Source organism: Cyprinus carpio, chromosome A17 (genome assembly GCF_018340385.1).
Source record: "Cyprinus carpio isolate SPL01 chromosome A17, ASM1834038v1, whole genome shotgun sequence".
Classification (NCBI taxonomy): Eukaryota; Metazoa; Chordata; class Actinopteri; order Cypriniformes; family Cyprinidae; genus Cyprinus; species Cyprinus carpio.
The window spans coordinates 11,237,740-11,264,330 of NC_056588.1; the positions used below are offsets into that span (position 1 = coordinate 11,237,740).

At 37.9% G+C, this 26,591-nt stretch overlaps 4 protein-coding genes across 6 annotated transcripts in view; 2 read left to right on the forward strand and 2 right to left on the reverse strand.

Annotated features, from left to right (window-relative positions):
• LOC109060748 (rho guanine nucleotide exchange factor 10-like) overlaps window positions 1-3,106 on the forward strand; it is a 40,549-nt gene extending 37,443 nt beyond the window's left edge. For both annotated transcript variants that reach the window (XM_042774068.1, XM_042774067.1), the window contains 2 exons: window positions 1,785-1,907; window positions 2,611-3,106. In XM_042774068.1, the coding sequence (XP_042630002.1) occupies window positions 1,785-1,907; window positions 2,611-3,104 (617 nt within the window). In that variant the 3' untranslated portion in view covers window positions 3,105-3,106. The remainder of the gene's footprint in view (window positions 1-1,784; window positions 1,908-2,610) is intronic.
• Window positions 3,107-6,709: 3,603 nt separating this feature from the next.
• LOC109060740 (kelch repeat and BTB domain-containing protein 11-like) lies at window positions 6,710-10,937 on the forward strand. The gene has a single exon (XM_019077893.2). The coding sequence runs from the start codon at window positions 6,823-6,825 to the stop codon at window positions 8,953-8,955; it is 2,133 nt and encodes a 710-aa protein (XP_018933438.1). The 5' UTR covers window positions 6,710-6,822; the 3' UTR covers window positions 8,956-10,937.
• Window positions 10,938-11,466: 529 nt separating this feature from the next.
• Window positions 11,467-14,126, reverse strand: ppie (peptidylprolyl isomerase E (cyclophilin E)). The gene is made up of 10 exons (XM_042774071.1): window positions 13,973-14,126; window positions 13,675-13,773; window positions 13,519-13,562; window positions 13,299-13,325; window positions 13,109-13,190; window positions 12,883-12,986; window positions 12,599-12,722; window positions 12,250-12,435; window positions 11,959-12,101; window positions 11,467-11,620 (listed from the first exon to the last, which is right to left on the reverse strand). The coding sequence occupies exons 1-10, from the start codon at window positions 14,076-14,078 to the stop codon at window positions 11,552-11,554; spliced, it is 984 nt and encodes a 327-aa protein (XP_042630005.1). The 5' UTR covers window positions 14,079-14,126; the 3' UTR covers window positions 11,467-11,551.
• A 454-nt stretch (window positions 14,127-14,580) lies between these two features.
• pabpc4 (poly(A) binding protein, cytoplasmic 4 (inducible form)) lies at window positions 14,581-25,481 on the reverse strand. Of its 2 annotated transcripts, none has more exons than XM_042774069.1 (14): window positions 24,869-25,481; window positions 20,590-20,783; window positions 19,736-19,851; window positions 19,149-19,288; window positions 18,978-19,072; window positions 18,646-18,783; window positions 18,456-18,551; window positions 17,644-17,913; window positions 16,620-16,818; window positions 16,283-16,416; window positions 15,884-15,974; window positions 15,492-15,622; window positions 15,090-15,191; window positions 14,581-14,960 (listed from the first exon to the last, which is right to left on the reverse strand). In XM_042774069.1, exons 1-13 carry the CDS (start codon window positions 25,062-25,064, stop codon window positions 15,093-15,095), a joined length of 1,899 nt encoding a protein of 632 aa, XP_042630003.1. In that variant the 5' UTR covers window positions 25,065-25,481; the 3' UTR covers window positions 14,581-14,960; window positions 15,090-15,092. The 2 variants fall into 2 exon arrangements, with proteins under 2 accessions (XP_042630003.1, XP_018933440.2); XM_019077895.2 differs by having other exon boundaries at window positions 16,605-16,818.
• Window positions 25,482-26,591: the final 1,110 nt, after the last annotated feature.

Sequence of the window (26,591 nt, forward strand, 5' to 3'; positions counted from 1 at the left end):
TGTCTGTACAACAGTGTCTTTTGTAACATTTGCTAAAATGACTGGCAGACATGGTCATGATCCGTTCGCCTGGTAATGGATTTTACAGCTTCTAACAGATTTGCTGAACAGATTGTTTGCATTCCATATGTGCTGGTGTTTGTCTGTTATATTACAAATGTACAGAAGCTCTTCGAATCCATTTATCATTGTAATATGAATAACTTCCTTTTTTTATGAGTTGCAGAAGAGTCATCCTCTATCAAGCGTGGAATGAAGGTCTTGAAATGCATATTATGGCCTTTGTGGATAATTATTATTATTAAGACTGATATCAGTGTGTGCTTGTGTGCGTTAATAGAGGCTGTGGTCTTTGTCTTTGATGGCTTTGTCTCCTGTGACCCAAATACTCACTCATGTGTGCAGTAATGGCACAAACAGAGCCGCCACCACAAAAAAACAGCTGCACTGACTCTTGGGGTTCAGATAGATTATCGTTATCGATTCAATTCATTATCGCATCAATTATGTATGGACAATATGTTTAATTTTAAATTGAAAGGATGTTACTTCAGGAACTCTTTTAACCCCATTAGTGGTTAATGGTTGGATAGATTTTTTTTCTCTTAATGTCTGTTTTCCTCCAGCCTGTAAGATCTGCATTCGAGCTTATTCATTTCTGGCATGTTGATACTGGCTATGATTTGGTTTGTTTAAATATAATGAAATGCATTACAGAGAGCAACCCCCCCCCCACACACACACACACACACCAGCACATCAGCACATGGTTTTCAGAGTTGCTCATTGACAAATCAGATTTGATTGTTCATGACATCATTTACAACAAAGTGTGCCATTCTTTTGATGGTGGTAAAAAAAAAAAAAATCAGCTGCAATATCAGCTGACCACAACAGCTTAGCTTGGTTTAAACACTAAAGTCAGCTTGTACAGATAGTTTTATATTAGGGTATTTTTTTAGTCCGTGTTGTTACTTTTTCCCTGCAGTTCTGTTTGCTCATGTGTGATAAGTGACAAAAGAACAGCTCTCTGCCCGATGACATTCTTTCTTCTTAGTCACACTATTAAAAATGACAAGCACATTGTTGTTGCGTTTAGATAAAAGTCTCTAAAAAGTGTAGTGCATAAAATCCTTTAAAATCCTACTAAAACAGGTCCCAATGTTTATATTCTAATCTATACTATATTTTTTATAATCGGAGTAACTTACTTTAAATATTCTCAAAGAATGTGCTTTTATGGTGTTTTCATGATGTTTGTTTAGATGTTCTTCACAGTGTGAATCTATCGCATATTCTTTACCAATAATGGGTCAAAAATGAATGAAAGACCATGATAGCGCTTATGATTGATAGATTTAATATCATTCAAAGAACTGTGACCAGACTGGACATGAGTAGCTCATTTATAATTTTTATTTCATTGAAATTATTCCATTTAATGTACAGATTTAGAGTTGTTTGTTCAACCAAATGTCTGAACATTTGCCATTCTTTTCTTGCTAATGAGGCCTCCCTACCAGTTCTAAGTGCACATCGTGTCAGGTTTCTTTGGAAACCAACTGCTGTTCAGCATCATCCCCATAGTAACCTACCCACACATGCTGTCGAGTTCCTACCCACACAGCCTAGCATGTGTGCATGATGTTATTATTCCACTGGGTGAATGTTTCACCAAGTACCTCTAGTCATCAGTGCTTGCCACAAGTGTTTTATAGTATGTGATTTTCTCTGATTTAGTTTGTGTTACAAGTAATTAAAGCAAATTAAATGTTCCCTTTCAGGACAGCAGAGAGTCTCTGTGAGCAGTCTGTTAGTGTGTCATGGACTGCTGTTGGTGGGGACCAATCTCGGGGTCACAGTGGCCCTGTCCGTGCCCAGACTGCAGGGCATCCCAAAAGTCACAGGTGGGTATTATCCATTCTGTCATGTGTAGGACATAGAAATCCAGAAAAGTTTTTCCAGTTTTTGATGCGAATTACTGTGGAATTGTGCTAATGGCAGAGGTTTGTTTGCTGCCCAGTGCCCTGTGGGTAATTTTAAGTCTGTAGCACTTTCAAATACTACAACTCAGCACAAGTTTAGGAACAAACCACACCCAACAATGAAAAAACCCATCTGCCTGAACTTTTGATACCACTTTCATTTTTTCCTGACAGATAATGAGCACTGTTAACTAAAACTAAAAAAAAAGCTGAATAAAAGCTGATGAAATAAAATATAAATATTAGATGAAAATTTTTGTATTAAAAAAACCTTGAAATTAAAAATATTGCATTGTAACTAAAAAAGTTGAAGTACTACAATGAAATAAAAAGAAAATAGAAATATTAAAAAAGAAAATATTAAATGCCAATTAAAAAAGTTATAAATATATAAACATATATAAATATTGCTAAAATAACATTTTTAATGACATCTGTTTTTGTATTTAATATTTACATTTGAGTATTAGTTTTTTATTAATTATCATAATAAAATCGTTATATTTTGTTTTGATGAGAAATATATTTTACTTTTTTTTTTTTATCTATTTTTATTTTGTTTTATACTGCTTGAGCAAGCTTTTTAACGTTTTTGTCATTAATCTTCCTCGTTGTCTTGCTCCAGGTCGAGGAATGGTCTCTTTTCATGCTCACCATGGCCCAGTCAAGTTCCTCACCATGGCAACAGCAGTGTGTAATGTCTCCCAAGCAACTATGGCAACTCTCACCTCCAACATACCCAGCCAGTGCCAGCCTGGGGCCCATGAGGTGGAGGGAACCCAGCTGGACGAGAACTGCTCTGGGCTGGGGCGCAGCAGTACCAGCTCTCCCTCACATGCTCCAGTTCTCCAGGACTCCCTGTCCTCCTCATGTGGCTCTCTGGCTCTGTCTCAGGGCTCTTTAGAGCACGGCCCAGAGGACGGGGCAATATATGACCTGCTGAATGAGCCAGCGCACTTCCAGAAGGCCAAGCAGACTGAGAGAGTGAATGTGAGCTCATTGTTGGTGGTGTCTGGAGGACTGGGACACCGCAGAATCAACAGAAAAACAAAACAGTCTAAGCATGAGGAGATGGTGTCCACCATTATGGTGTGGCAAATACCACTGCCCAGCCTGTGAGGGAAAAAAATGGAGGATTTCAGAGAACGGTGTGGATCAGGTTTTAGTCTGGATGCAGCTGCACAAACACCAGTGTCTATCACTCTTTTTTTTTTCTTTTACTCATCTAATGATGCTTTTACTGTATGTCTTCATTATAGGCCATTACACGTCAGAGAGAGCAGTTGCTTAGACTGACCCTGCATTCAGTCATGGGACAGGAAAAAAAGATTTATTAATGAAGGGAAAAAAGAATGTGTTCCAGCAATGAGCTGAACTAGCGAGTACTCGGTCATGCATCCGAGACATGTGTTTTACCAATCAACACATTCGCCTAAATTAAAAAGTGCATTTGTGAAATGTCAGTACCACTGCAGTAGGATAATATTCAGGTCTAATTGTGGTAAAATAAAATTTTTAACTGCTATGTAATTACATTTCACAAAAAAAGAAGCAGAACATATCTAGCCCTCTAGCAAACAGCAGAACTCTTGCTATCATTTGTCACATTTTAAGCATGCTTACCTGCATCTGTTCAGCTCTTCATTTAATTCCATTTGTTTTTCTTTAAAGAACATTTCACGAAAGGACATCTCAAGATGTTTGCTTCCAGGAATGGTTGTTCTTGTAAAAGAAGTCCTAAAACAATTGTTGAATCCGGTTTTACCTGAGGTTTATGGCCTTTAGATTGGTCTCTGTGAATGGCTACATACTGTGACTGAATGACTTGTATGGGATTCTCTGGCAGGCCAGAGATTCTGTTTGGGTCCTGAAGTGAAGTTGGTGTCCAGTGATGTCCAAAAAAAATGGCATTCCTCCATAATTCTAATTTAAAGTTGATGCTTATCAATATTTAAAGGTATGGGAAAAGCTTTATATTGAGATAATGTGATATATATTTCTGACTTGTATATTAACAAATATATACCAACGTTTTAACCAGCGTTCTTTGTATATCTGTGCAAGTGTAATAGATAACCACTTGCGATTTTGTTTGCTTTGAATTGTTTTCAACTGCATCTTTTTATTTTCTGTCCCTTTTAGTATCTTTTCCTTTTGATGAACTGTAACTGCCAACTCATATATAAGGGAATGACCCTAAAAGAAATTGAATTTGAGGGTGAACAGAGGTTGAATGAATTTCTGTGAAACGCACTTTACCAGCAGCAACACTGATTTTAGAGCTTACAGTAAAATTTACCTGGGCATGGATAGAAGGAAGAAAAAAAACTTAATTTAAAAAATGAAAATGTATAGTTGTTGTCGTCGACGTTTCCAGTGTGATGCATTTCAGAGAAATTTCTCTCGAAATAATCGATTTTGCAAGGTAACTGCCTGAAAGGGAAATAAAAAAGGTCATGTTTATCCCTTAACTGTGATGGTTGATAATCATTGGATGTTTAGATATTCTTACCTGGATCTACACACTGAGTGAAAATATTAATATTTTTATAAATACATATAATATTTCAGCCGATTAGACAATAGAATCAAACACTATGCACCCCTAAATTAATCCGTTTGCAAAATGCCAAGTAAATAGTTCTTATAAGTATTGTATTTCGAGTTTTTGAGATAAAGAGAAATAGCTGACATCTCAGTGTTTGTTAAAATCTCAGTGTTTTGATCTGATATCTGTTTGTCATAATAAAGAGTGTAGAAAACTCAGAGTGCTGTAAAAGCATTGTGCCTCCTCCAGATAAACTGATTGGTGAGATTTAGTTGTTCTGCAGGAGGCCACACTAATAAATGCAATGCTTTCAGCCTTTGTGGACTCAGGGATCTTTGTGCGAGTCCCCTCAGACTCAGAACAGCTGATGTGTGTATTTAGAGGGCTAATAGTGACATCTCAGTCTGACCATGTGCTGACAGACAGTCTCAACTCTGGTGTGTTGCTCTCTGAAATCAAGTGGTTACCCTAGTAACCCTTAAAGAGCGGTGTAGCCCATAATATTAGCATGGAGAGTTTTCCTTAATGTGCTCATAAAACTTCACATTTGAGAAGGCCAGATGAAGTCGTGCTGCTTTTGACCATTTTTCAAGCTTTACTGAGTAAAACCTGACATTTGTAAACTTTTTATATAGTAGTCATGTATGTAGACATGCATTTGTTTCGTTTTATGTAGTATTTTGTCAAAAAAATCAAATATATTCACTGTTCTTCACGGATTGCGCTAGTTTTCTGTGCTTTAGAAAACCACTACCACCTTTTATTACTGTATAATAAGATGATTTAACACATGAAATAATTTAGTATTGAAGCAATAAACGTTACAATGCTCTGAGCTTGGGAGTTCCCTTTGAGCGTTGTGCAACATCCTTCATTCGGCCGCGTGCTGCGTCGCGCTCACAGTGCATTTGATCAGCAGTTCTGATGTGTAGAGGGTGAACACAAACGGGGGTGTGGTTTAGATCAATAACTACCTCAGCATACAATAAACTAAAAAATACTGCAAAGCACTCCGAGGGCAGAGAGGCGGTGTCGATCAGATCCGGAGCACAGGGTCGCTTCTGTGGAATATATCTCGTTTTATTCGCTTCATTGGGATAATGACATGTTGTGGACCCCGATTCTCCAGACGAGGCATTCAGACGCATACAGTTGGTCGAGGATGAGGAGAAGAAAGAGAAGTTCTCATTGAACTGCCGTTTTATTACAGCATGGGATAGATAGTACATTTCTGTGAATGGTTAAGTGGTCTGAATTTGGAAAAAACTCAGCCCTCGATAGACTAATGTGTAGATTCACTGCAGCGCGATGTATTAAGATCTAACGTTAGTCACTGACTTACATAAGATTGCTCTGTCTGTGTAAGGAATTGCGCAAAGAAACCCCGCCGTTTAACGCGTAAGTACTGGGTCTATTGAATCATTTAGAATCTATTCAGTATTAATATTTTAAAGACTACTTTATCTGTCTGAAAATGCCTCATCTTTTCCTCATCCTTATCAATAATATCTCTCTTTTTTATCTTCCTTCCGCTCTACATTTTTATGGTCTATTAGAATGGGTAATTTAACAACTATAGTGACAGAACATTAACTAAAGGGGTAAATTCATCTTACTGTTTCACGATCTCTTTAAGATTTAATCTATAAGGCTGTCAGTAGTGGGATTGCAAGTAGTGCGCATGCGCATTAGAGTGTCTTAAATGGAGCATTTCAGTGCTGATCAGGGAGGGTGATGCTCATGATCTATACTGTCACTGCAGCAGACATACTACTTGCCTTGTTGAAATGAATAAATGAGAGCTTTTTCCTCAAAAGAGCACCACTTTATAGGCTATTAGTTCATGTCAGAAGGTGTTTAAATTACTTTACTAATCATTTGGATTACATGATATTATTTGAGGAATATGAATTTGAGTAATACAGTTGTAAATATATGAATGAATAACATGTAATTCTTTTCTCAGAAGGTTTGGACCCAGAGCTGAGAACACAGAGACAAAAGGATCTTCTCTTGCTATAGGAAAAGTGTGTTTATTTTCTATTGTTTATCTGGATGAAATGTACATTGATGGAACAAACAGCAAACATGTCCAGCTTGGAGAATCCTAGCAATGTTGACTCTGAAAGATCATTACCCCAATAATTTCTTATTGGATTTACCAGTCATTTCTGAAGCTCACTGGGATTAATTTAACTCTACTGTTGGAAAAGGAGAAACTTCTGAGTTGTTTTTATTGATCTGAAAGCACTAAATGAGTGACCTAAGGTGTATTGCAACTACAGAAAGATGAACAACACTCTGCAAGACAGAAACATGTTTACAGTACAAGCAGACGTTATATTTCACGCAGCAAACCCTGACTCTCCAGAATCACCTATCCCAGCTGAAGGGAACAACAACAGTGTCACAGCTATGGAGAAAACGGGCATCCCTGGTGCGGAAATACTGCAGGGTCTCCCGGGTACATGGGATACATCAGAATCAGGAGGTTTAACTGACAATAGGATTTTGGGAAACTATGGCACTGTAACAGGTGCAGAATACGCACAAGATGCTGTCTCTAGTGACAGTGGATTTCAAGAGCACATACAGCCTCTGGACTCATCTAGAGCACAAAATCTGGACCTTAGTTTGAGAAATATGAGTGAAGCTTCAAGTCAAGGAAATATTAGAGAAGAAACGAATGGAACAAAGATAGCTTCCAGTTTGGCATCCTCTCTGTACTTCAGACCAGAGAACAAGGAGGAAATTGACAAATTATCCAATATCCTAAGAGACGGTGAGGTGGTTCGGAGTCAGCTTGACATTAAAAATGTCTCCTCCACATCAGAGGACAAAAATAATTCCTATTCAAGCTCTCAAAAAATGAGGTCACTTGAAAAAACCCTGGGATGCTTTATAAGTTCCTCTGAAGGAACAGATCAGACCTGCTACAGAACATCGCTTGGACAGACTGGGCAGGAATCAAGCCAAGGGCTAAAGCAAAGTGGATCTGCAGTAAGAGAAGCTCTATCTGCAAAAGAAGAGCCGAATTTAGTCATAGAGGTGGGCGGACAGAAAATACAAGCACACAAATCAGTATTAGCTGAGAAAAGTGATTATTTTAAGGCCAGGCTTTCTCGAGACATCCTGAAGGTAAAAGGAATGAGCTACAAGACCTTATCAGTGCTTGTAGATTATGTTTACTCCTCCCAGATGAACGTAAGCAAAGACAATATTGTGGATGTCATCACAGGAGCAAAGATCCTGCAGATGCCCTGTGCGGTACAAGCTGCTATCGACACCATATCCACACAGATCACGCCTGGGAACTGCTATGAAATCCTAATGATTGCCAAAAAGCAGCGACTAAATGAACTGAAAGAAACAGCCTATCGGTTCATGAGTGACAACTTTCTCCAGGTTCTGAGAGATCCGGCGGTTTACGGGCGCCTCACGGGCTCAGAGAGAGACCTCATATTGCGCAAACGGATGGAGAGCCGCCAGTGTCTGATGGTTGCGGAAATCAACGACGTGTTTGAGCGTGTAGGAAGTAGACCGCCCAGCAGAAACAGCAGCCGTCCCCAGAGTCCTCTCTCCATCACGTCTTTTGAGGACAATCACATGATCTACAGCTACAATAAAAGCAGTAAGGACTGGCACACCCTGACCGTCATGCCAGAAGACATCAACACCAGGGGCTGCGGTATTTGTACTATGTACAACTACTTGTTTGTGGCCGGCGGGATCAGGGGAACTGGGGAGAAAAGCAAAGTCTCGGACAGAGTATTCTGCTACAATCCCATCACAGACCGCTGGAGCGAAGTCCGACCCATGAACCAAGCACGATCGCAACTCAAACTCGTCTCCATGGACGGGAACCTGTATGCCATTGGCGGTGAATGTCTTTTCACCGTGGAGAAGTACGACCCTCGAATGGACCGCTGGATGTCAGTGGCTCCTCTACCTAAAGGAGCATTTGCAGTGGCTCACGAAGCCACTACGTGTAACGGTGAGCTGTACGTCTCAGGAGGATCTCTGTTCTATCGGTTGTTGAAATATGACCCCAAGAGAGACGAATGGCAGGAGTGTCCATACAACAACAGCAGGAAAAAATCCACAGACATGGTGGCTCTCAAGAGCTTCATCTACCGATTTGATGTAAACCGTGAACAGGGCATCAGTGTCTTTAAATACAACACCATCGTGAAGATGTGGCATGACTGTGCCTCCCAGCAGCAGGGCTGCACACTGCCGTTTCGATGTGCTGTCATTGATAATTGCATCTACTGTGTGAATAAATCTCAGACTCTTCAGTTCATTGTAGAAGAGGATGGAGGTCGATTCAAAGACGAGTCTCTGAAAGCACCTGTGGAGGCCAAAGGCATCTTATTCCCCTTCGTTCTTAGCTTGCCTGAGAGAGGTGGAAGAATTGCATGAGTAGGATATTTCATCCCTCGTATGACCCTTCGGAGTCACTCCAAACATGGAGAAAGAGAATGCCTGGTCAATATTTATAGATTAAACATTATCTCCAGAGAAGTTCAAGGTGCCAGCACGTAGTGCTTGAAACTGGAATGTGTTTCTTTGCATGGTAAGAAAAACATGTAAAACCAATGTAAAATCACAGCTCCACTATTCAACTTTAGGAAATGCATTTATAGCTAATTTGTGCAGTCTCTTCCTTCATTTGTTTTGTGCACTTTGTATCGGATAGTAGTTTAGGCTGAACCTAAAAACCCATTCATTTGTAAAGGCTAGTTTATTGCACCGACAGCCCTGACCAACAGCAACAATCGCCAGAAATTCCACGACCTGACTAATACGATTAAACGTTCAGTTTCTGAAAACAAACACTGACCAACTCAGGGTTAACACACCGATCCGAGTGAACCCAACAAACTTCTCTGTTACTATTGATCGGATTCTGTCAGTGCAGTGCGAATTAACCTTAAAATGGCAATGAAGAGCACAAATGAACAATTGAAGCACATGATGTAATAATGTGACCCTGTTTTCTAGCAACAGATTCTATGCAAATAGATTTTGAAGTAAAAATTAAACACTTTTTGAACTACATAGCAAAAAATAGCTCTCAATTCTAGAACTTTGATACATCAGGGGTCAATAAACAAATGTCCTGAAGCAGCTGACAGAGAAGCCATAACCTTTGATGACATTGGCGTAACATTAGGGAAACTTAAAGAGCACAAATCACTTGACTTCTGTAATTGCTGCTACTCTAATATTACTGGCTCACGGATGTAGTTCAAACCAGTGCATTCCTATGACAGCACACTCAGCGGCGCATTCTCTCTGAGACCCTTCTAGGAGAGATTTTAGCACTTTCATTGAGGAAAGTCCAGAAGGCAAAAAAAAGGTGTATGTTCTTTATTTCTGAGTCATTGCCAAAGATAAAAGTTGTAATTTGCAGGCAGACAAACATTAATTTAAATTGCATTATTATGAGCAATACCTTTTTTGTTTGAAATATCATTCATCAATGTTTTAGGATTTAAGCTCAAGCTGTTGTTAATGAAGACTACAATTACAGTTCAATACAATAACATTTATCCATAAAAAACACACTTCAGATTCTCAGATTCTCAGATCTTCAACAGCTAGGGAGAAAATATTGTCTTTATGGTGTTGTCTTATATGAATTTAGGCTGAACCCATCAAAGAGGGACAATGTCACAAAACTCAAAACATTCATATGGTATCCATAGCATGTAATGAGGTATTATAATGTCATTTATAACTTGGATGTTGCAATCTGTGTAGACACCCTGTGATGTTTAGTGTCCAGGAGTATTTTACTGAGATACAATTGTTGACGCTTCAGTATTCCCCTAGACATTTATGAACTGATGGAGAATGTGAGATGAGTAATAGTTTGAGGATATGGATTTTAAAAATGTTTCTTTAGTGTAATACTGTTGAAATAAACTTAAGGGAATTTGAATATGAATGTTGGTATGATTATGAACTTGAATGTGAATGTTTTATTAGCTTTTTAATTAACTCCATGTGCTTTAATCAATTTTAATGAAGCTGGACAAACAACACAATTCCAGTAAACATCATTCAAAAATGTATTCACTGAAGAATCCCTCCAACTCTGCAATGGTTCCCAACACATTTAAATGGTAACAACTTTTGTCGTTTTTTTTTTTTTTAAGATGTTTTTAAATAGTATGATAATTGGAAAACTCTTCAAACATTCAAATGAAAGTGTCTATAATACTGGTCATATGGGGGGGGGGGGGGGGGTATTGCTTGCTGATGTGTATAAAGCTAATATGCTTTTAAAACAAATGGCTTGATTTGATGGCTTCACATTTTCAGTGGCTTTATGTCAGTTTAACATCTCACAAACTTTTTCTGTCTTTACAATAAAAGATCTTTTGTTTCCTGGTTCATTATTTGAGCTGTTTTACAGTTTTTTCTGTTTTACTGATTTTTATGTAAATGCAGCTCTATGATCTGAGGAAAAAGAACATGTAAAATGTATCTTTGTGGAGAGAATTGAGTGAGCTGAGGATACGCATCTGAATCAAGGGCACCATGCAAGACTGGGGGGGTGGGAGTAATTCCTTATCTGGACTGAACCCACAAGCTATCATTCATCATGCTATCAATAAGGGGTCTGATCTTATTCTATGAGCGCTGCTCTTTTAGCACAATATCTGTTCTTTAGGGCGTGACATGGCTGCAGAGGTTTTCCAGGAACACTGATGCCATCTAGAGGATGGAGTCAGTAACACATTATACACATAAGAACAAATTGCAGGGATTCACATTTAACATGAGAACCAGATGCCCAGCTTAAATCCAACAAATACATATGTCTAGAAGACTTGAAAATGAATAAAATAATTGTTATTGAATTACTGACCTGAAATGACAACTTGTATAGAGACCAATATTTAATGGAAAAAAAATCGTATAAACGTTTTATTTGGATATAGAATAATGTTTTATTATAAAACAGAAACACTCTCTCTCTCACACACACACACTCAATATGTTGAGGTCACACATACTCTCCACAGTTGGAAATTATGACTTTCTGTTTGGTTTTGCCATCTTTTGTTCCCTGAGCCTGAGGAAACAGTACAGACACAAAGCCATTAGAAAACAGGGACTCATTAAAAGAATCACTTAAAAAATATCCATAACTGTTTTCAACTTTGACAAATAAGAATAAATGTTTCTTGAACAGCAAATAAGCATATTGCAAAGATTTCTGTAGGATCATGAGTAATGACTGCTGAAAATTCAGCTTTGCTATCAGGAATGAATACAATTTTAAATATATTAAATAGAAAACAGTTATTTCAAACTGTAAAGGATATTTCACAATATCAAATAAATACAGCCTTGGTGAGCAGAAGAGACTCCAAAAAGTCATGTGTGATGTGATTGGAAATCTAAACTCACCTCCATGGCCCGGAGCACATCCATGCCCTCTATGAGCTCTCCGAACACCACATGTTTGCCATCCAGCCAGTCTGTTTTATCAACAGTGATGAAGAACTGCGACCCGTTAGAATTGGGACCAGAGTTTGCCATTGACAGCTGACCTATGAGCACACAGCAAAACAACATGAGACCAGTTTTCATTTCAGATCAAAATCAACAAATACACTTACTGATCCTTATTGAATATCCAGTTGCAACAATCTTACAAAACACACACACACAACTTCTCAAACTGAAGACTGGTCTCACCTGGTTCAGTGTGCTTGAGGACAAAGTTCTCATCGTCAAACTTGCGTCCATATATGGACTTCCCCCCGGTGCCATTGTGGTTGGTAAAATCTCCACCTTGGCACATAAACTGAGGAATGATTCGGTGGAAGCTGCTGCCCTTGAATCCAAAGCCTTTCTCATGCGTGCACAGACAACGGAAATTCTCTACAGGAGAACAAACAAACAAAACAGCTGTGTTGTCCTGAGACATGTCTCAATGAAACAAAAGTAGATCGATATTTTCATCCGTATTGTGAAGTACACCCAAACAAAACAGATTCTCAAAAAAAGGAGGAGCCTCTAAAGCTTTTGGTTTACTGATTCTGACCTGCAGTCATGGGCACAACGTCCGCTCGCAGGAGGAAGAGCAGCCGGCCTGCAGGTTTGTTGCCGATCTTGATGTCCATGTAGACCTGTGGGTTATTCCTGCCTTTTTTCGCTGGAGGTTCTCCCTGCACAGGAACACAAAATGCGAAATCTAAGAAAATAAAATCTAAAACAGAACATCAGACACTGAGCAGAAATATCTATAAACATCTATACCAAAATGACAATTTATCACGCATTATTATTTTATACTAAAACCAACCAATTATATTAAAACTTTCCCACCTCCTGTGTATTTGTACTGGCTGGTTCTGCGGCTGACTCCGCCTCCTCGCTCTCCTCAACAGTCTTCCCTGAGAACTTCTTCAGCCAGTCATCTTCAGACCACACTATGAGCAGAGCAGCAACGGAACATACATTTACGTTTCATGAGCATGCAAGTAATGAGTTAAAATCACAAAGAGTAACAGAAAGACAAGCAGGAGATCGAAACAAAAAAAAAATCCCTCACCTGGTCGAGAAGAACCCTCTTTAATTCTCATGGGTTTGGCGATGTTCACTCTGATGGTTCTGCCGAACAGCTCCGACTCATTCTGCACAACACAAAGCCAAACACACATTATCCCAGACTCCTGCAGTGCACATTCTGACTGTGTTTTGAATTCTATGAGACCAGAGAAGTCAGCGGTTCAATCACCCACCATGTTATCGATGGCAGCAGCTGCATCCTGGAGAAAAAGAAGCAGAAAGTAATTTAAAGTGACCTACGGGGGAATTATCTTTTACTATAACAACAAACAAACCTCAGTCATGCAACTGTGGTTTGTGCAGACTATAGGGAGCTAATGAGGAGCATTTTAATCGAGTCTATGATACCGGTATATTCTGTTTTAATTAAAGAGGGATTTAGCAGGTGTTCACCTCTGCCAGTTCAAACTCGATGAATGCAAAGCCCCTGTGCTTCTCTGTGGACAGAAAGAGTCAGATATAATGTACGTTATTTTTGTCGTTATTTTGCCGTAAAGCTGTTTCTGTGTAAGAGAATGCATTTTGTGTTTATTTATGTGCGTTTGTCACCTGTCTCATAATCCAACGGGATCTGAATATCTGTGATGTCACCAAAGGGAATGAACGCAGCGTGCAACACTTTCTCGTCCACCTCCTCCGCAAGACCACCTGAGAAAAACAGACTTTTTATGATATTTCATTTCCAACGCACGGAACGTTCAATGCAAGCTCATATTTCATCTTTTAGTGTTTTCCCGGCTACAGCTGGTAACCGGAACCGCATCACTGTGGCTGTGGAATTAAATTAGTGCACTTTGAGAGCGAAGCAATTGTTATTTTGAGTTATAATTTTGATGTTTTTTCTTACCGACATAAAGAACACGTTTAGTCGCTGCCATCTTGACTTTTGACTGTCTTCTTCGCCACCTCGAGACGGTATGTCGCCCTCTAGTGTTGCGGAGGACAAATAACATCACAGAAATACACAAATTCTTTGTTACAGTTGTATTTTACTCATTGAATAGCCATGTAAAACCATGTATAATTTTTAATAAAAAACATTGTTTCATTTCCAGTAACTGTTGTAAACGGTGGGAAACCATATGTATGTATATGTTACTTAAATAGGACCATCTTTAGCTTGTCCATGATTTATATGATTTATATCTTGATAATGCAATAGACCAATTAAATATGGTAGCTGTATTTGTAAGAGCATTTATGGAGCTTTGACACAGACATCATCATTCAGAGGATGAGCAAACTGGAATTAAATAGCTTTGGTCATGTGACTAGTCCCAGGTAAAGGTGAAATGGGATGTTATGAACACTTCCGTTATTATTGGGCCCTTGAGCAAAAAATGTAATCTATAAAGGGACTGTTCCTGTACTGCAAGTCACTTTGGATAAAGAGTGTCTGTAAAATGACCTTTGTCTCTACTTAAAAATGAAGAAGAAGAAGAAGATGACAATATATTTCATTTTAAATAGTCGTCCCTTTATTTAGAGTGCCACACCACTTGGGTTACTGTCATGGGACAAGTGAGGTCCAATCATACACACAGCTCACTGAAGAATCAAGTGTCCCACTTCCTCATAGAAAAAGTCAGTCCTGGCCACAATACAGAGGCTCTTCCTTCACAGAACTGCCTCTTTTTAAAATTAACTTTAGGTGATAAAAATTATTACAGAGTTAAAAATAGAAGCCCTGCAACAAATTTGTATTCTTTATGTTCAAGTGTCATTTTGTATTTTTCTTTTTTTTTTCTTTCATGTTTTTATTTATTGTGTTGTTATTGGTTGCCACCAGACGACACCAGACAGTGGTGATCTCTCTTCAGTCTTTCAGCTTCACCCTGCAGAAAACAATTTCAAATGAAAACAATTAAGTTTTTCATTATAATTTCAAACATTCACATAAATACCCTGGTCATTATAACAACAAGCACTGCAATTATAATACTACTCATAATAAGAAACGTTACTTGTCATGATGTTGCGGCTACAGTCACAGCGGTGACTCCCACTTTCTGTGTGGCATCTTTCTTGGCCTGATGAGCCTGAAGCACTGCGACAGCCTCCTCCACCTGACAACACAGACAAATCATCAGTCCTGCAAACCCCCAAACCATCTTCAACACAGAGATTCATGCCTCTAATAAGCAGTTAACTTCTAAAACGCCACTGCCTATTATAAATTACATCTCAGGGACAGTCTTTGCTAGGCAAAGCATAAATCCTAATAAATGAGTGCACGATATTATGTCCCCGGTCCAGTCAATAGGCTTTGCATTGTTAAAAGCTTGTGACTCTTTACCCATTATTGCACAAGACAGCAGAGCTAGTGTCTGTTACTGGAGGCTTTTATCATAGTTAACGGCTGTCACCTTGGAGCGCAGAGACTCATGGGACTCCAGCATGTGCAGCAGCTCAGAGTTGTCGATCTCAAGCAGCATTCCTGTGATCTTCCCAGCTAGACTGGGGTGCATTGCCTGGATGAGAGGAAACAACCGCTCACCTGAGGGAAAACAGAACGGGCACATGTAAGACAGGCAATAAACAATTAGAGATAGCCACAAGAATGAATAAAATAAGAAAGTAATTAAAAGGATAGTCCACCACAATTTCTGTTCCAAGAGATAAATTTTTTTTTCCAAAGTTGTTCCACATTTTTGGGTGAACTAGTCTATCACATGAAACTCCAATGCACAAAAATGTCCTCGGGAGTATAAGAATACGTTTAGAAAGGCTGAACATGCTTACAGCCTCCTCATCTCACCAAGCATCTGTTTCTGTTCCTGAGGAGGAGCGGCAGCTAACATGGAGGCAGTGAGAGGCTCCTGACCCTGCACGTGAACAGCTGGCTGAGCCTGCAGAAGACAGTAAACCACAACATGTGAATTTGATTGTGTTTTTCAAATCTATATCTTAATTCTAGCAGTGCACAATATTAATATTCGGTTCGGAAAAGTCAATCATTTTCAAGTTCTGGATGATAACTGATTAATTGCCAGTATTCAGATTCTTTATAATTTTGTATCAACAAATTTTTAAATAAAATACCAAAAACCAAAATCAACTTTGGAATGTACAGTATGAAAAATGGACATTCATTTTGATATATCTGCCAAATATTAAGTGTTAAATTATTTTTGTGTTTTTAAAGATTGCATATTACCTGTTGCAGAGTAATAGGCTGCACGACCTGAGGCTGAGTGTTTCGTATGGCGGTGGCGTACTTGTATGGGGGCATGGCACGTGGGGTCGTCACCCCCAAGGCAGGGCGGGGACCCATTAGTTGGCTACTGCCTCCTAGTTGTGGAAAGAGGTAAATAACATTAAAGCTATGGCCAGGAAAGAATGGTCACCAAACTCACTTGTCGTAATCAATAAATGTGAAGTTTGTAGGGGTTATAAATTTCTTAGGTGTCTGGGTCTGGAAAACAGGTCAAAGTTTGTGACAACAAGGCATCACATCAGTAGTGGGTGGGTTTTCTCACCCACTCTCTGTGCACCTGTGGGGATCCCGCGTGGGCCTTGGGTGGAAGCACTGGGAGCCATGTGGCGTATGTTGGCACGGGGCCCTGGTTGGCGCAAGGAGCTGGGCATGCCCTGGAAGCCACCCTGACCTCTGCCACCTTGCTGCTGCCAGCGAGGATTCGGACGCATCTGGGTGAGATGGTTTGGTGCATAGTATGTTGTTCTGTTCTGGGCCTGTGATGCATTAGAAGGAAACAAAAGATATAATCGGAAAGTTTATTAATCATTTAATTGAACATTTTATAACTTCAGAGCCCTTATTTATTTATTGATTTATTATCTATATATTTATTGATATACTTTTGATATACAATGAAGTCCATTTCAGCCAGAAAATAAAGTACTGCTTTGGTGAATAATTATGACATAAAAGTCATATTTGTAAGAAGTTGAAATTATGAGATAAAAGGTCAAAATTATGATATACTAAGTCATCATTACGACATTAGTTGAACTTATGAGTAAAAGGGATAATTATGGAATAAACTGATGAGATAAAAATTCTACTCTTGTGATTACGAATTATGAATTAGTATGTTATAATTATGATTTTCAATGTCATTATTTTTTACTTTTTGTGCCATAATTATGACGTTCTATCTCATAATTATGACTTAGTATCTCATTTTTTTCCCATTACAATTTTGACTTTTTATGTCATAATTATAACTTGGTATCTCATAATTGTTATTTTTATGTGATAATTATGACTTTTTATCTCACAATTATAACTTTTTTGTCATTATTTTATTTAGTATAATAATTTTGACTGGGTATCTCATAATGTTTTTATGTCATAATTATGATTTACCAAAGATGATTTTTTTTTTCTTCTATGGTGGAAATGGCCTTCCATAATATACAGCGAGGTCTTGAAAAAAATAATTAAAATATTTAAATTAAATTTTTTCTTTTATAAACTATAATATGTTTCCAGGTTTAAATGGGACTGAAATCCCATGTTTTCATTGTTGTCTAAGACTTTTGGATTTCACCCACCTGTGGAACAGCTGGCATAAAGTAACCACCGGCAGGCTGGAACTGGTTGATGATGGCATTGGCAGGCATTGCCCTCATGCCAGCAATACGCTGCATGTATTGGTTGGTCAGATGAGCTTTGCGTTCTTCTTTGCGTTGGGCCAGGGCTACATACAGTGGTTTAGAGCCCACAATACGCCCGTTCATCTCTGTCACGGCCTTTGTGGCCTCCTCAGGTGAAGAGAAACAAACAAAGCCAAAACCTTTGGACCTGCCGTCCTCCAGCATCACCTACAGCAAGATTTAGACTGCATAAGATCTCACCTCTTTCTTCCATCAGTTTAAGTCAAAGATATAAATCCCACAGAAGCAGAATACTATATAACTGGATCAAATATAGCCTCTTCGCGTCTTCAAACTGATTTCAATTAGTGTACCATTTATTCATGTGGTGCCTTCTAAAAACAAACAAATATGACAATGTACGTAAAAATGCAAATATGCAAGGAATATTGCTTGTTGGGTTTAAATGTCTTTAAATCCCAGGTAACATCTCAATTAAACTACCTCAGTTTTTTTTTTTTTTTTTTTTTTTTTTGAGAATGCGCCACCCAGGATCATGTTATTATAAACAGCAAAAAATACTTTAAGATTAACAAAATTCTTCCCTAAAGTGACTTACACATGAACCATTTCTTAATGACCTTGTGGAAGGGTGGAAAAGCCCTTCAAATACCACCCCCTTCTCACTGTGCCCTTCAATGGTGTAAAAATGTTGTTTGGAATTTGCCCAAAGTGCTCAAACAGAAATAGACTAAACCCCTTTGACCCACCTTGGCACTGGTAATGGAGCCGAAAGGAGAGAACTCTTTACGAAGTTTCTCATCATCGATGGTGTCATCAAGATTCTTGATATACAAGTTTACACCCTGTAAACACAAATATACACACAAGTTGATACAAATGACTTTTTAACTAAGTACACAACCACACACACAAAGACACAACAAAGCAGTTCATTACCTGATATCTGCTGATTCTTTCCTGTTTGAGCTGTTCAAACTTCCTCTTGAGTTCTGCTTGTCTCTCCATCTTTTTCTGTGCTCGGCCAACAAACACTGTCTTACCACTGAGCTCCGTACCATTCATCTCTTCCACAGCCTGAGACAGAAATATCATCACAATAAATCACCTTTCTGTTCACCTCTTTATCTGTCAGTCCATCCATCTATCTAGTTCAATGACAATGTCAGTGAATCACTACAGTCAATTCCATGCTGATTTTAAATATGTTTGAGCATCAGCTGATAAACTGATATGCATCATGAGCAAATCATAGTATAAATTCACTGTACCTTGTTAGCATCCTCATGCTTCTCGTAGCTTACAAACCCAAATCCACGAGATTTCCCTGTGGGGTCAGTCATGACCTTCACGCTCAGAATTTTACCTGCAGGTAGAAACAAAATCTTCAGAGAAAAAGTCCCGACTACAAGGCTACCACCACTACATTCTCTCAAACTCACCATATTTATCGAAGAGCTCCTTCAGTCTCTGATCATCCATGTCCTCGCTGAAGTTCTTGATGTAAACATTTGTGAATTTTTTGGCTTTGGCACCCATCTCTGCTTCCCTCTCCTTGCGGGACTTGAAACGCCCTACAAACCTACAAAAAACAGCGGAGACAGAAGCGTGACTGTGCAGAAATGCAATACAGATTCAGACCAACAGCTGCAGACCAACCACAGACACAAAACAGCTGCAGCAGGGACAAAACTGACTGATAAACATTAAAATGCTAGAAGACTAGCAGAAGATATTTTACAATAAAGTCAGAAGGGTCCAAAATAACACTGCAGCACACTAACTTTAATTTTACGGACATTTTTTTAAATAATACTTTTGCATTCCACAGAATTAAGAAAGACATATAGGTTTGGAACAACATGAGGGTGAGTAAATGATTCTGATCCTTTGAATCTGATTGGTTAACAAACTTTCACCCAAAAGTTCTTCTCTGTAACATTAGTGATTGAAAACTACACACTGTCCTTATCAATCATCAAATCAATGGACCTCCTTTCTTGTCACATGACCCTGCTTGGACACTCACACCTTGCGGTCGTTCAGCAACATGCCATTCATCTTCTCGATGGCGCGGTCGGCTGCATCCTGAGTTTCAAAATGCACAAAGGCGTAACCCTTGGAACCGTTCTCATCACACACCACCTGTTGAGACGGCATCAAGAATCAGATTACAGAATGTTTTTCTTATGCATCTGAACTACCAGAGCTTCTCTGATGTGTGAAATATGCGTTAATAAACTAATCCATGAGTTATTTCTTGAATAGAGAAACTATTAAAGAAAAATAAACTAAATATAGAAACATGAATATATACAGTATTAGGAGCAGAAAAAACAAATCGTTATTTCAGACAACATTATTTTTTCGAATGTTTGTTGCCACTAATGACAGAAAATCATCTTTTGCCCTTACAAATAAATATGCAAGTAGTTATACAACATGGCAAAAGCCAAATATAAGGCTAAGACTGTGGTTCTCAACCTTTCTGACTTCATATTTATTAACAGAAATTGGGAAAATTGCTAATAATGATAAACCACAATTCATTTTGCGGTTGCAGACATTTCAAGAACTGTATGTTCAAAGAAAATTGAGGGAGGACTGAAGGAGAAAAAAAGATATACCACTGTATGTTTCTTTTTTTTTTTTACTTTTCTGTTAAGTTAGAATATTTTAATACATTAGAAATAATATTCATTCACCTCAGTTTTGACTAGATGTGTAGTTACTGTGTTTTGCCTTTGGAGGGCAGCCCAGTACATAAATATAATAATAATAATAATAATAATAATAATAATAATAATAATAATAATAATAATAATAATAATAAAAATTAATGTATTAATTTCAGCTTCTGAAGCTCTGAAAGTCACTTCTCACCTTGCAGGACAGGATGTTTCCGAAAGCAGAGAAGGTGTCGTACAGGGCCTTGTTGTCAATTGACTTGTCCAGATTTTTGATGAAGACGTTTCCAACCCCGGATTTCCTAAGTGACGGATCTCTTTGTGACCACATGATTCTGATGGGCTTTCCTTTGACCACATCAAAGTTCATTGTGTCCAAAGCTCTCTCCGCTGAAACCACAAAAACATGAGCCATAAGACATCCCAGCACCTAAATTACTAACAATTACTAGAGGATTAAAACTTGCCATAACCAACATATGTCTCTGAATTATTGATTAATTATATATTTCAATCCATTTCAAGATATATAAGAATTTCCTTGTTTTAACAATTAAACTGAAACACACACACACACACACACACACACACACACACAAAACAGTTAGCATTTAAGATAAATGTCTTTCATTATTTGTATGAACTGGCAGCACAGCTAAGCAGAACTCCAGGGACATATCGTTAGATTTGATCCATAGCAGGTCTCAGAAAAAAATTTTTTAGACCTCAAAATAGCACTTTAGTAAACCTTATACATTTAATCCACAATCCATCTCTCTGTAGATTTACCAGTGCTCTGTATACTGTCACTATATATTGAGATTGTGGATTAAATATATATGTATGTCTGGTTAACTCTGAAGACTGAAACTGATGAATATTAGGTTTAAGGTTTTTCAGAAGCTTTTTAAAATTACTTTCTAATCAAATTGATGGCATATGAGGGACCAGTCTCCTATTGTAATAAATTATGATGGGTCTCTCCCTCTCTTTTAAACCTCAGAGCCCCCCCAAAGCGCACACACACACACACACACACACACACACACACACACACACACACACACACACTAAAAATGTCTGGTGAACAAAATGGAGCAGCCTTGTGTCTGCTGCCCTCAGCAGTTTGCAGTGTGATTGTATTGAACATGGAGCTCAGAGCTGGTGGGATCACCCAGACTAAGAGTGAAAGAGCGAGAGACAGACCACTGCAAATAACAACTTTTTAGCCGGCACAGGACAGTATACACAACCTTTTTACCATCAGTGTAGCGGTTTTTGGTTTGAAGCTAAATTTTTATTTATATTTTAACTCATGCACTGACAGCACATAGCTGTCAAATTAATAGACAATCTATAGTAATTCAGAAGTAGGCCGTCATCACTGATTAAGCAGATGCATGGTGTGGCTGCAATATGAATTTGCCTGTCAGCTTGTTTCTTCACACACTGTTCAGAAAAGACAGGCACAGTGTAGGCAGCCCTCACTGACTCTATATTTAGTAGTGTTGGGTCCTTTGAGCAATGTACTGGCAGGCGGCATGTGTTCAAGTCTCTGTGTCCACTGATGGGTCTAAGACACTGGAATGTGTGTGGCTGAAGCTTACCACTGCCAGCAACTGTTTACAAATGCAGCTGTTACATGCTGAAAACCAAACCATGTGCTTAAGCACATTTGCTGAGAATATGCGTAATGTAAACTACTATTGTACTGACACAATGTGCAAAAACATGCATAAAACAATCTAAAGCCTAGTTACACTTCCAGATGTACATCCTACAATTGCCACTAACCACTTTTGAATCTTAAATGTAAACATATTGACTATCAGTTGCCATTCTGAGTTACTAAATGGAGGTGAGCGAGTTCAACTTTTGACCTTTTAACCTTAGTGCTGTGAAAGAGGAGGGCAGAATCGAGCATGAGCTGTGATTGAAGATATTTCAGAATCACCTCGCTATTGAACAAATTATATTTAAAATACATATATGACAGTTATTGTAAACTGTAATATTTCATAATATTAGTATTTTTACTGAATAAAATAAATGCAGCCTTGGTGAGCATAAAAGACTTCTTTCAAAAACCTTAAAAATCATACCAACTCCACACTATTATACATTTGTATACATTATGCATAACATAATTTGTGCTGGTTGAACAAACAAATATTTACCATAATGACTAAAATAAATGATGAATTCAGCAAGGAATGAACAAACATTTAATATGAGGTTTAAAAGTTGTAAAACTGTGCAGATTACTTGACAAATATAGGAAAGATAGAACAACAAATCCAAACATATTTACACTTACTGTCTCATTTGAATTATTAGATTTATAGAAACAAAGCTGAAGGTGCTTCACAATGGTATTATCCCCTCCTGACACTTAGCACAAATAGCACAAATAGGTCATGCCAGGTTGCAAAACGTGGGTTATCAGACACACACACAAGGACTGCTGCCCTTGATATATACCTAGTGTTCTTTAGAGAGCTAAAACATGGAATTATCCTAATGATCAGGTGTGCTTCTGTGTAGAATGTCTCATACCAAGGTTTATAGTAGATGTAGGACACTCTGACTATATGTGGGTCAAGCAGTACATTCAATTCTAGTCTAGTTCTTTATTCTGATTATAGGCTATAATTGAGACTGCTTGGCTCTGTTGAGTGTTGAGCTTTTTATATTACATTTTTCACAGCTTTTCAAATTGATTTCCCAGACAGAATATGAACAGAACGCGTGAATGTTTTTCCTCTAACTCTTGATGTGTTTCAGGAATGGACAAGAATAGGCATGCTCAACAGAACAAAATATCAGTCCTCCACAGGGTGCATGGCATCAATGATCAACCTTTGTATCACTAAGTAAAGATATTATTTCAGGACAGGTGAAATGATAAAGCATGTATTTGTACAGCAAGCTGATTTAATATAATTTAACATTTGTAACTTTGAAATGCAATTTATTTTATTTGCATGGTGTTTTCACAACACATTGTAAGTGCCACAAGTCCCTGAGTGAGCAGACCAAGCTGGATAATGGGAACAAAAACTACCTTAAATGCTGAAATTAACCAGTATCCATTTTATGTTAATATTAGGCTACTGATTAATAGAACAGGAATAAACTTAGAATACTTTTTTCTATCCAAAACGTCTTACATTGCATTCAGGGTATCGAACCTGGGAATCAGACCCATGACCTTGCCATTACTTGCACCATGCTTGAGATATAGGAATGTAGACATTCATAACTATTGGCATAGTTACTAAGAAATACTAATAAACATAAATAATTTCTAAGAATTATTTTTACTTTTTAATAGGGCTGTCAAATGATTAATCACGATTAATCACATCCAAAATAAAAGTTTTGTTTACATAGTATATGTGTGTATACTGTGTATATTTATTATGTATATATAAATACACACACAAGCATGTATATATTTAAGAAGAATATGTTATGTTTATATATTAAATATATTTATATATAATAAAAATATAAGAATATAAATATATAAATGTATATACATGTAAATATTTTCTAAATATATAATTTATGTGTGTGTATTTATATATACATAATAAATATACCCTGTACACATACATATATTATGTAAACAAAACTTTTATTTTGGATGTGATTAATCGTGATTAATCGTGATTAATCATTTGACAGCCCTACTTTTTAAATAATACTAAAAAGTAGTATAATCGTAGTAATAGTAGTGTATTTTAGATATTGTTATGAGAAAAAAAACATAATAGAAGGTTGTTGGTATTGCTTTATTTTTAAATAGTACGCCTACTAAAAAGTAAAATACTAGTAACACAAAATTGGAATAAATACTTCTAACTACTGGTACAGTTACTAGTAACTAAAAAAGGACTAGTAACTAAGATCCCCATAGATTTCAATGGAATTTTTTTTTTAACTAATAACAATGGAATAGGTTCTTGTCACTATTGAAATAGTAGTATGAATTAGTAGTAGTATCTGAATACGAGATAGATTAAATATATTAAAACAATTTTTAAATCAAAAAAAAAAAATATAGCTTTAATTAATAGTAATTAAAAATAAATAGCCAGTAGCTGAAATATTAGTTCGTGTATGTTAAAGCAGCTTGCCATATTGGCTGGACATAATGCGATGTGACGGTCACAGTCAGTAAACCCTTACTTTCTCAAAATAGGCCATATTAGGAGAATAAAGCGGTTGTTGAAGATATTAAAGATGGTTGTGGTAGAGAGGAAAGAAGACCAGCTTGATGTGTAACTCAGAAATATATTTAACAGCACACAGGAGAGAGAGAGCCCGACGGTGGGCGCACTACACATCACCTCCAGTGTCCCTAAATTAACGCACAAAGCACGACACATTATTGCCGTTACTCTGACAGCTATGTGCATCACGTTTATAGTTACACACAGGACGACAGGGTGCTGTCTGTCATGTCTTACCGTCCGCAGGCTGCTGGAAGTTGACGTAGGCATAGCCCAGCGAGCGCCGCGTGATCATGTCCCGACACACGCGGATGGACAGCACCGGGCCGGCCGGACTGAATTTCTCATACAGCATAGCCTCCGTGATATCAGGGTGCAGGTCGCCCACATAGAGAGAAGCCATCGGATAACTCCCCGCCGTCGCTGCGTTCATGTCTCGGGGTTGTTCAAGCCTTTGAGCTCGTGTTTTTCTAGTGCTGAAATGACAGTGCGTAAAGAGTGTCCTAGAACCAGAGGCACAAGTGAGTCTCTTAATCCTCTATTAAACTTTTACGCTACTCCCCAAATAAACGATGCCGGCAGCAATGACAGCTACAGCATATGGAGTCCGGCCGCGAGGAACTGGCTTCAGAAACGTCTGGATAGATCGAGACCTAGGCTTTTAAAAAACAAAGTTTGCCCTTTAAAAAAAAAAAAAACCTTCGTTTGGTTTAAAGTAGGTTTTTTTTTTTTTTTTTTTTTTTTAGATTTTCGTTATTTTTTATGGATTTTTTTTTTTAATTATTTTTATTTTTTAAAGGTACTGAAGAACAGTGAGTTATTCACTCACGGTGTGGTGGCCGGGGAAAGAGGGTGCGTGAGAAATGCACGGGCACTTTATAGCTCGAGAGAGGAAATAGAAGCCAGGGTCACACTCGGGATAACTGAAAAAAAACGAAAGATAAAAACCCCGGCCGCTTCGAGCATGCAGTGTACAGGGCAGCACAGTTTGAAAGGAACATCCAACAGCGACATCTGGGTGCGCAAGGTTCCTACTACAGTAGTAACATGGGTCACTCTCAAATAGAGTGACGAACACCCACTGAGTCATAAAGACTTAAAGAAATCACGAAACCCCATATATAAAAGACATAATTCTTTGACTAGATAAGTATATACGTATTGTTTTTCCACTCAGTGGACACTTCAAGTTGCTCTCTATAATAAAGATTTTAAGAAGGGGAGACCAGGCATGGTTGTAACATGGGGAGAGTTGTAACACCACCATTTCCACCTGTCAGGGATAAGCTAGGAGTCCTATGATAATTTCATTATTTACCCACTTTCACCCTGATCTTATATGAATGGTTGTCAAGGCTGTAAATAGATCGCTATGCACAGATTTTAAGAAGGAAAAAAATATTTTGATGTAAAAAAAATTTTGACCAAAACTGTTTTACTTAGTACTTAAACTGTTGCAGATAAACTCATAACTTACATAAGAATAAATTATAGATTCTCAGGCAGAATGTGATGCATTTTTAAACCGCAAATTTCAAACCATAATGCTAACACAGCTAACTAAACATTGGATGACAGGGGTGGGGTAAGTTGTAACACATTTTAGCATTCCCTTCTATAATGGAGCTTTTGTGGCAGCTCAAACCATAGGAAATGTGGATAAATGTGCCCTGCAATTTCTGGATCCACCAAGTCTGCACTCTAGTGTTAAAAATATTGGTTTGTCACCATTGTGACTCTGATTGAGAAAATTAATACGTAGTCACAGTCCCACACACAAATTTAGTTTTTTGTTAGATCTACATATTCTTTACCTTGGTACACTGGAGTTGAGTGTTCAGTAAGCATTAATATGGTAAGGAGGTTTGTTCTACTAGTCTAATTTACACATACACTCCTGCATCAGACAGAAAGTGGATTTGAGCTGTGGTCATTTGGAGAAAGGGAGACATTGTTTTGT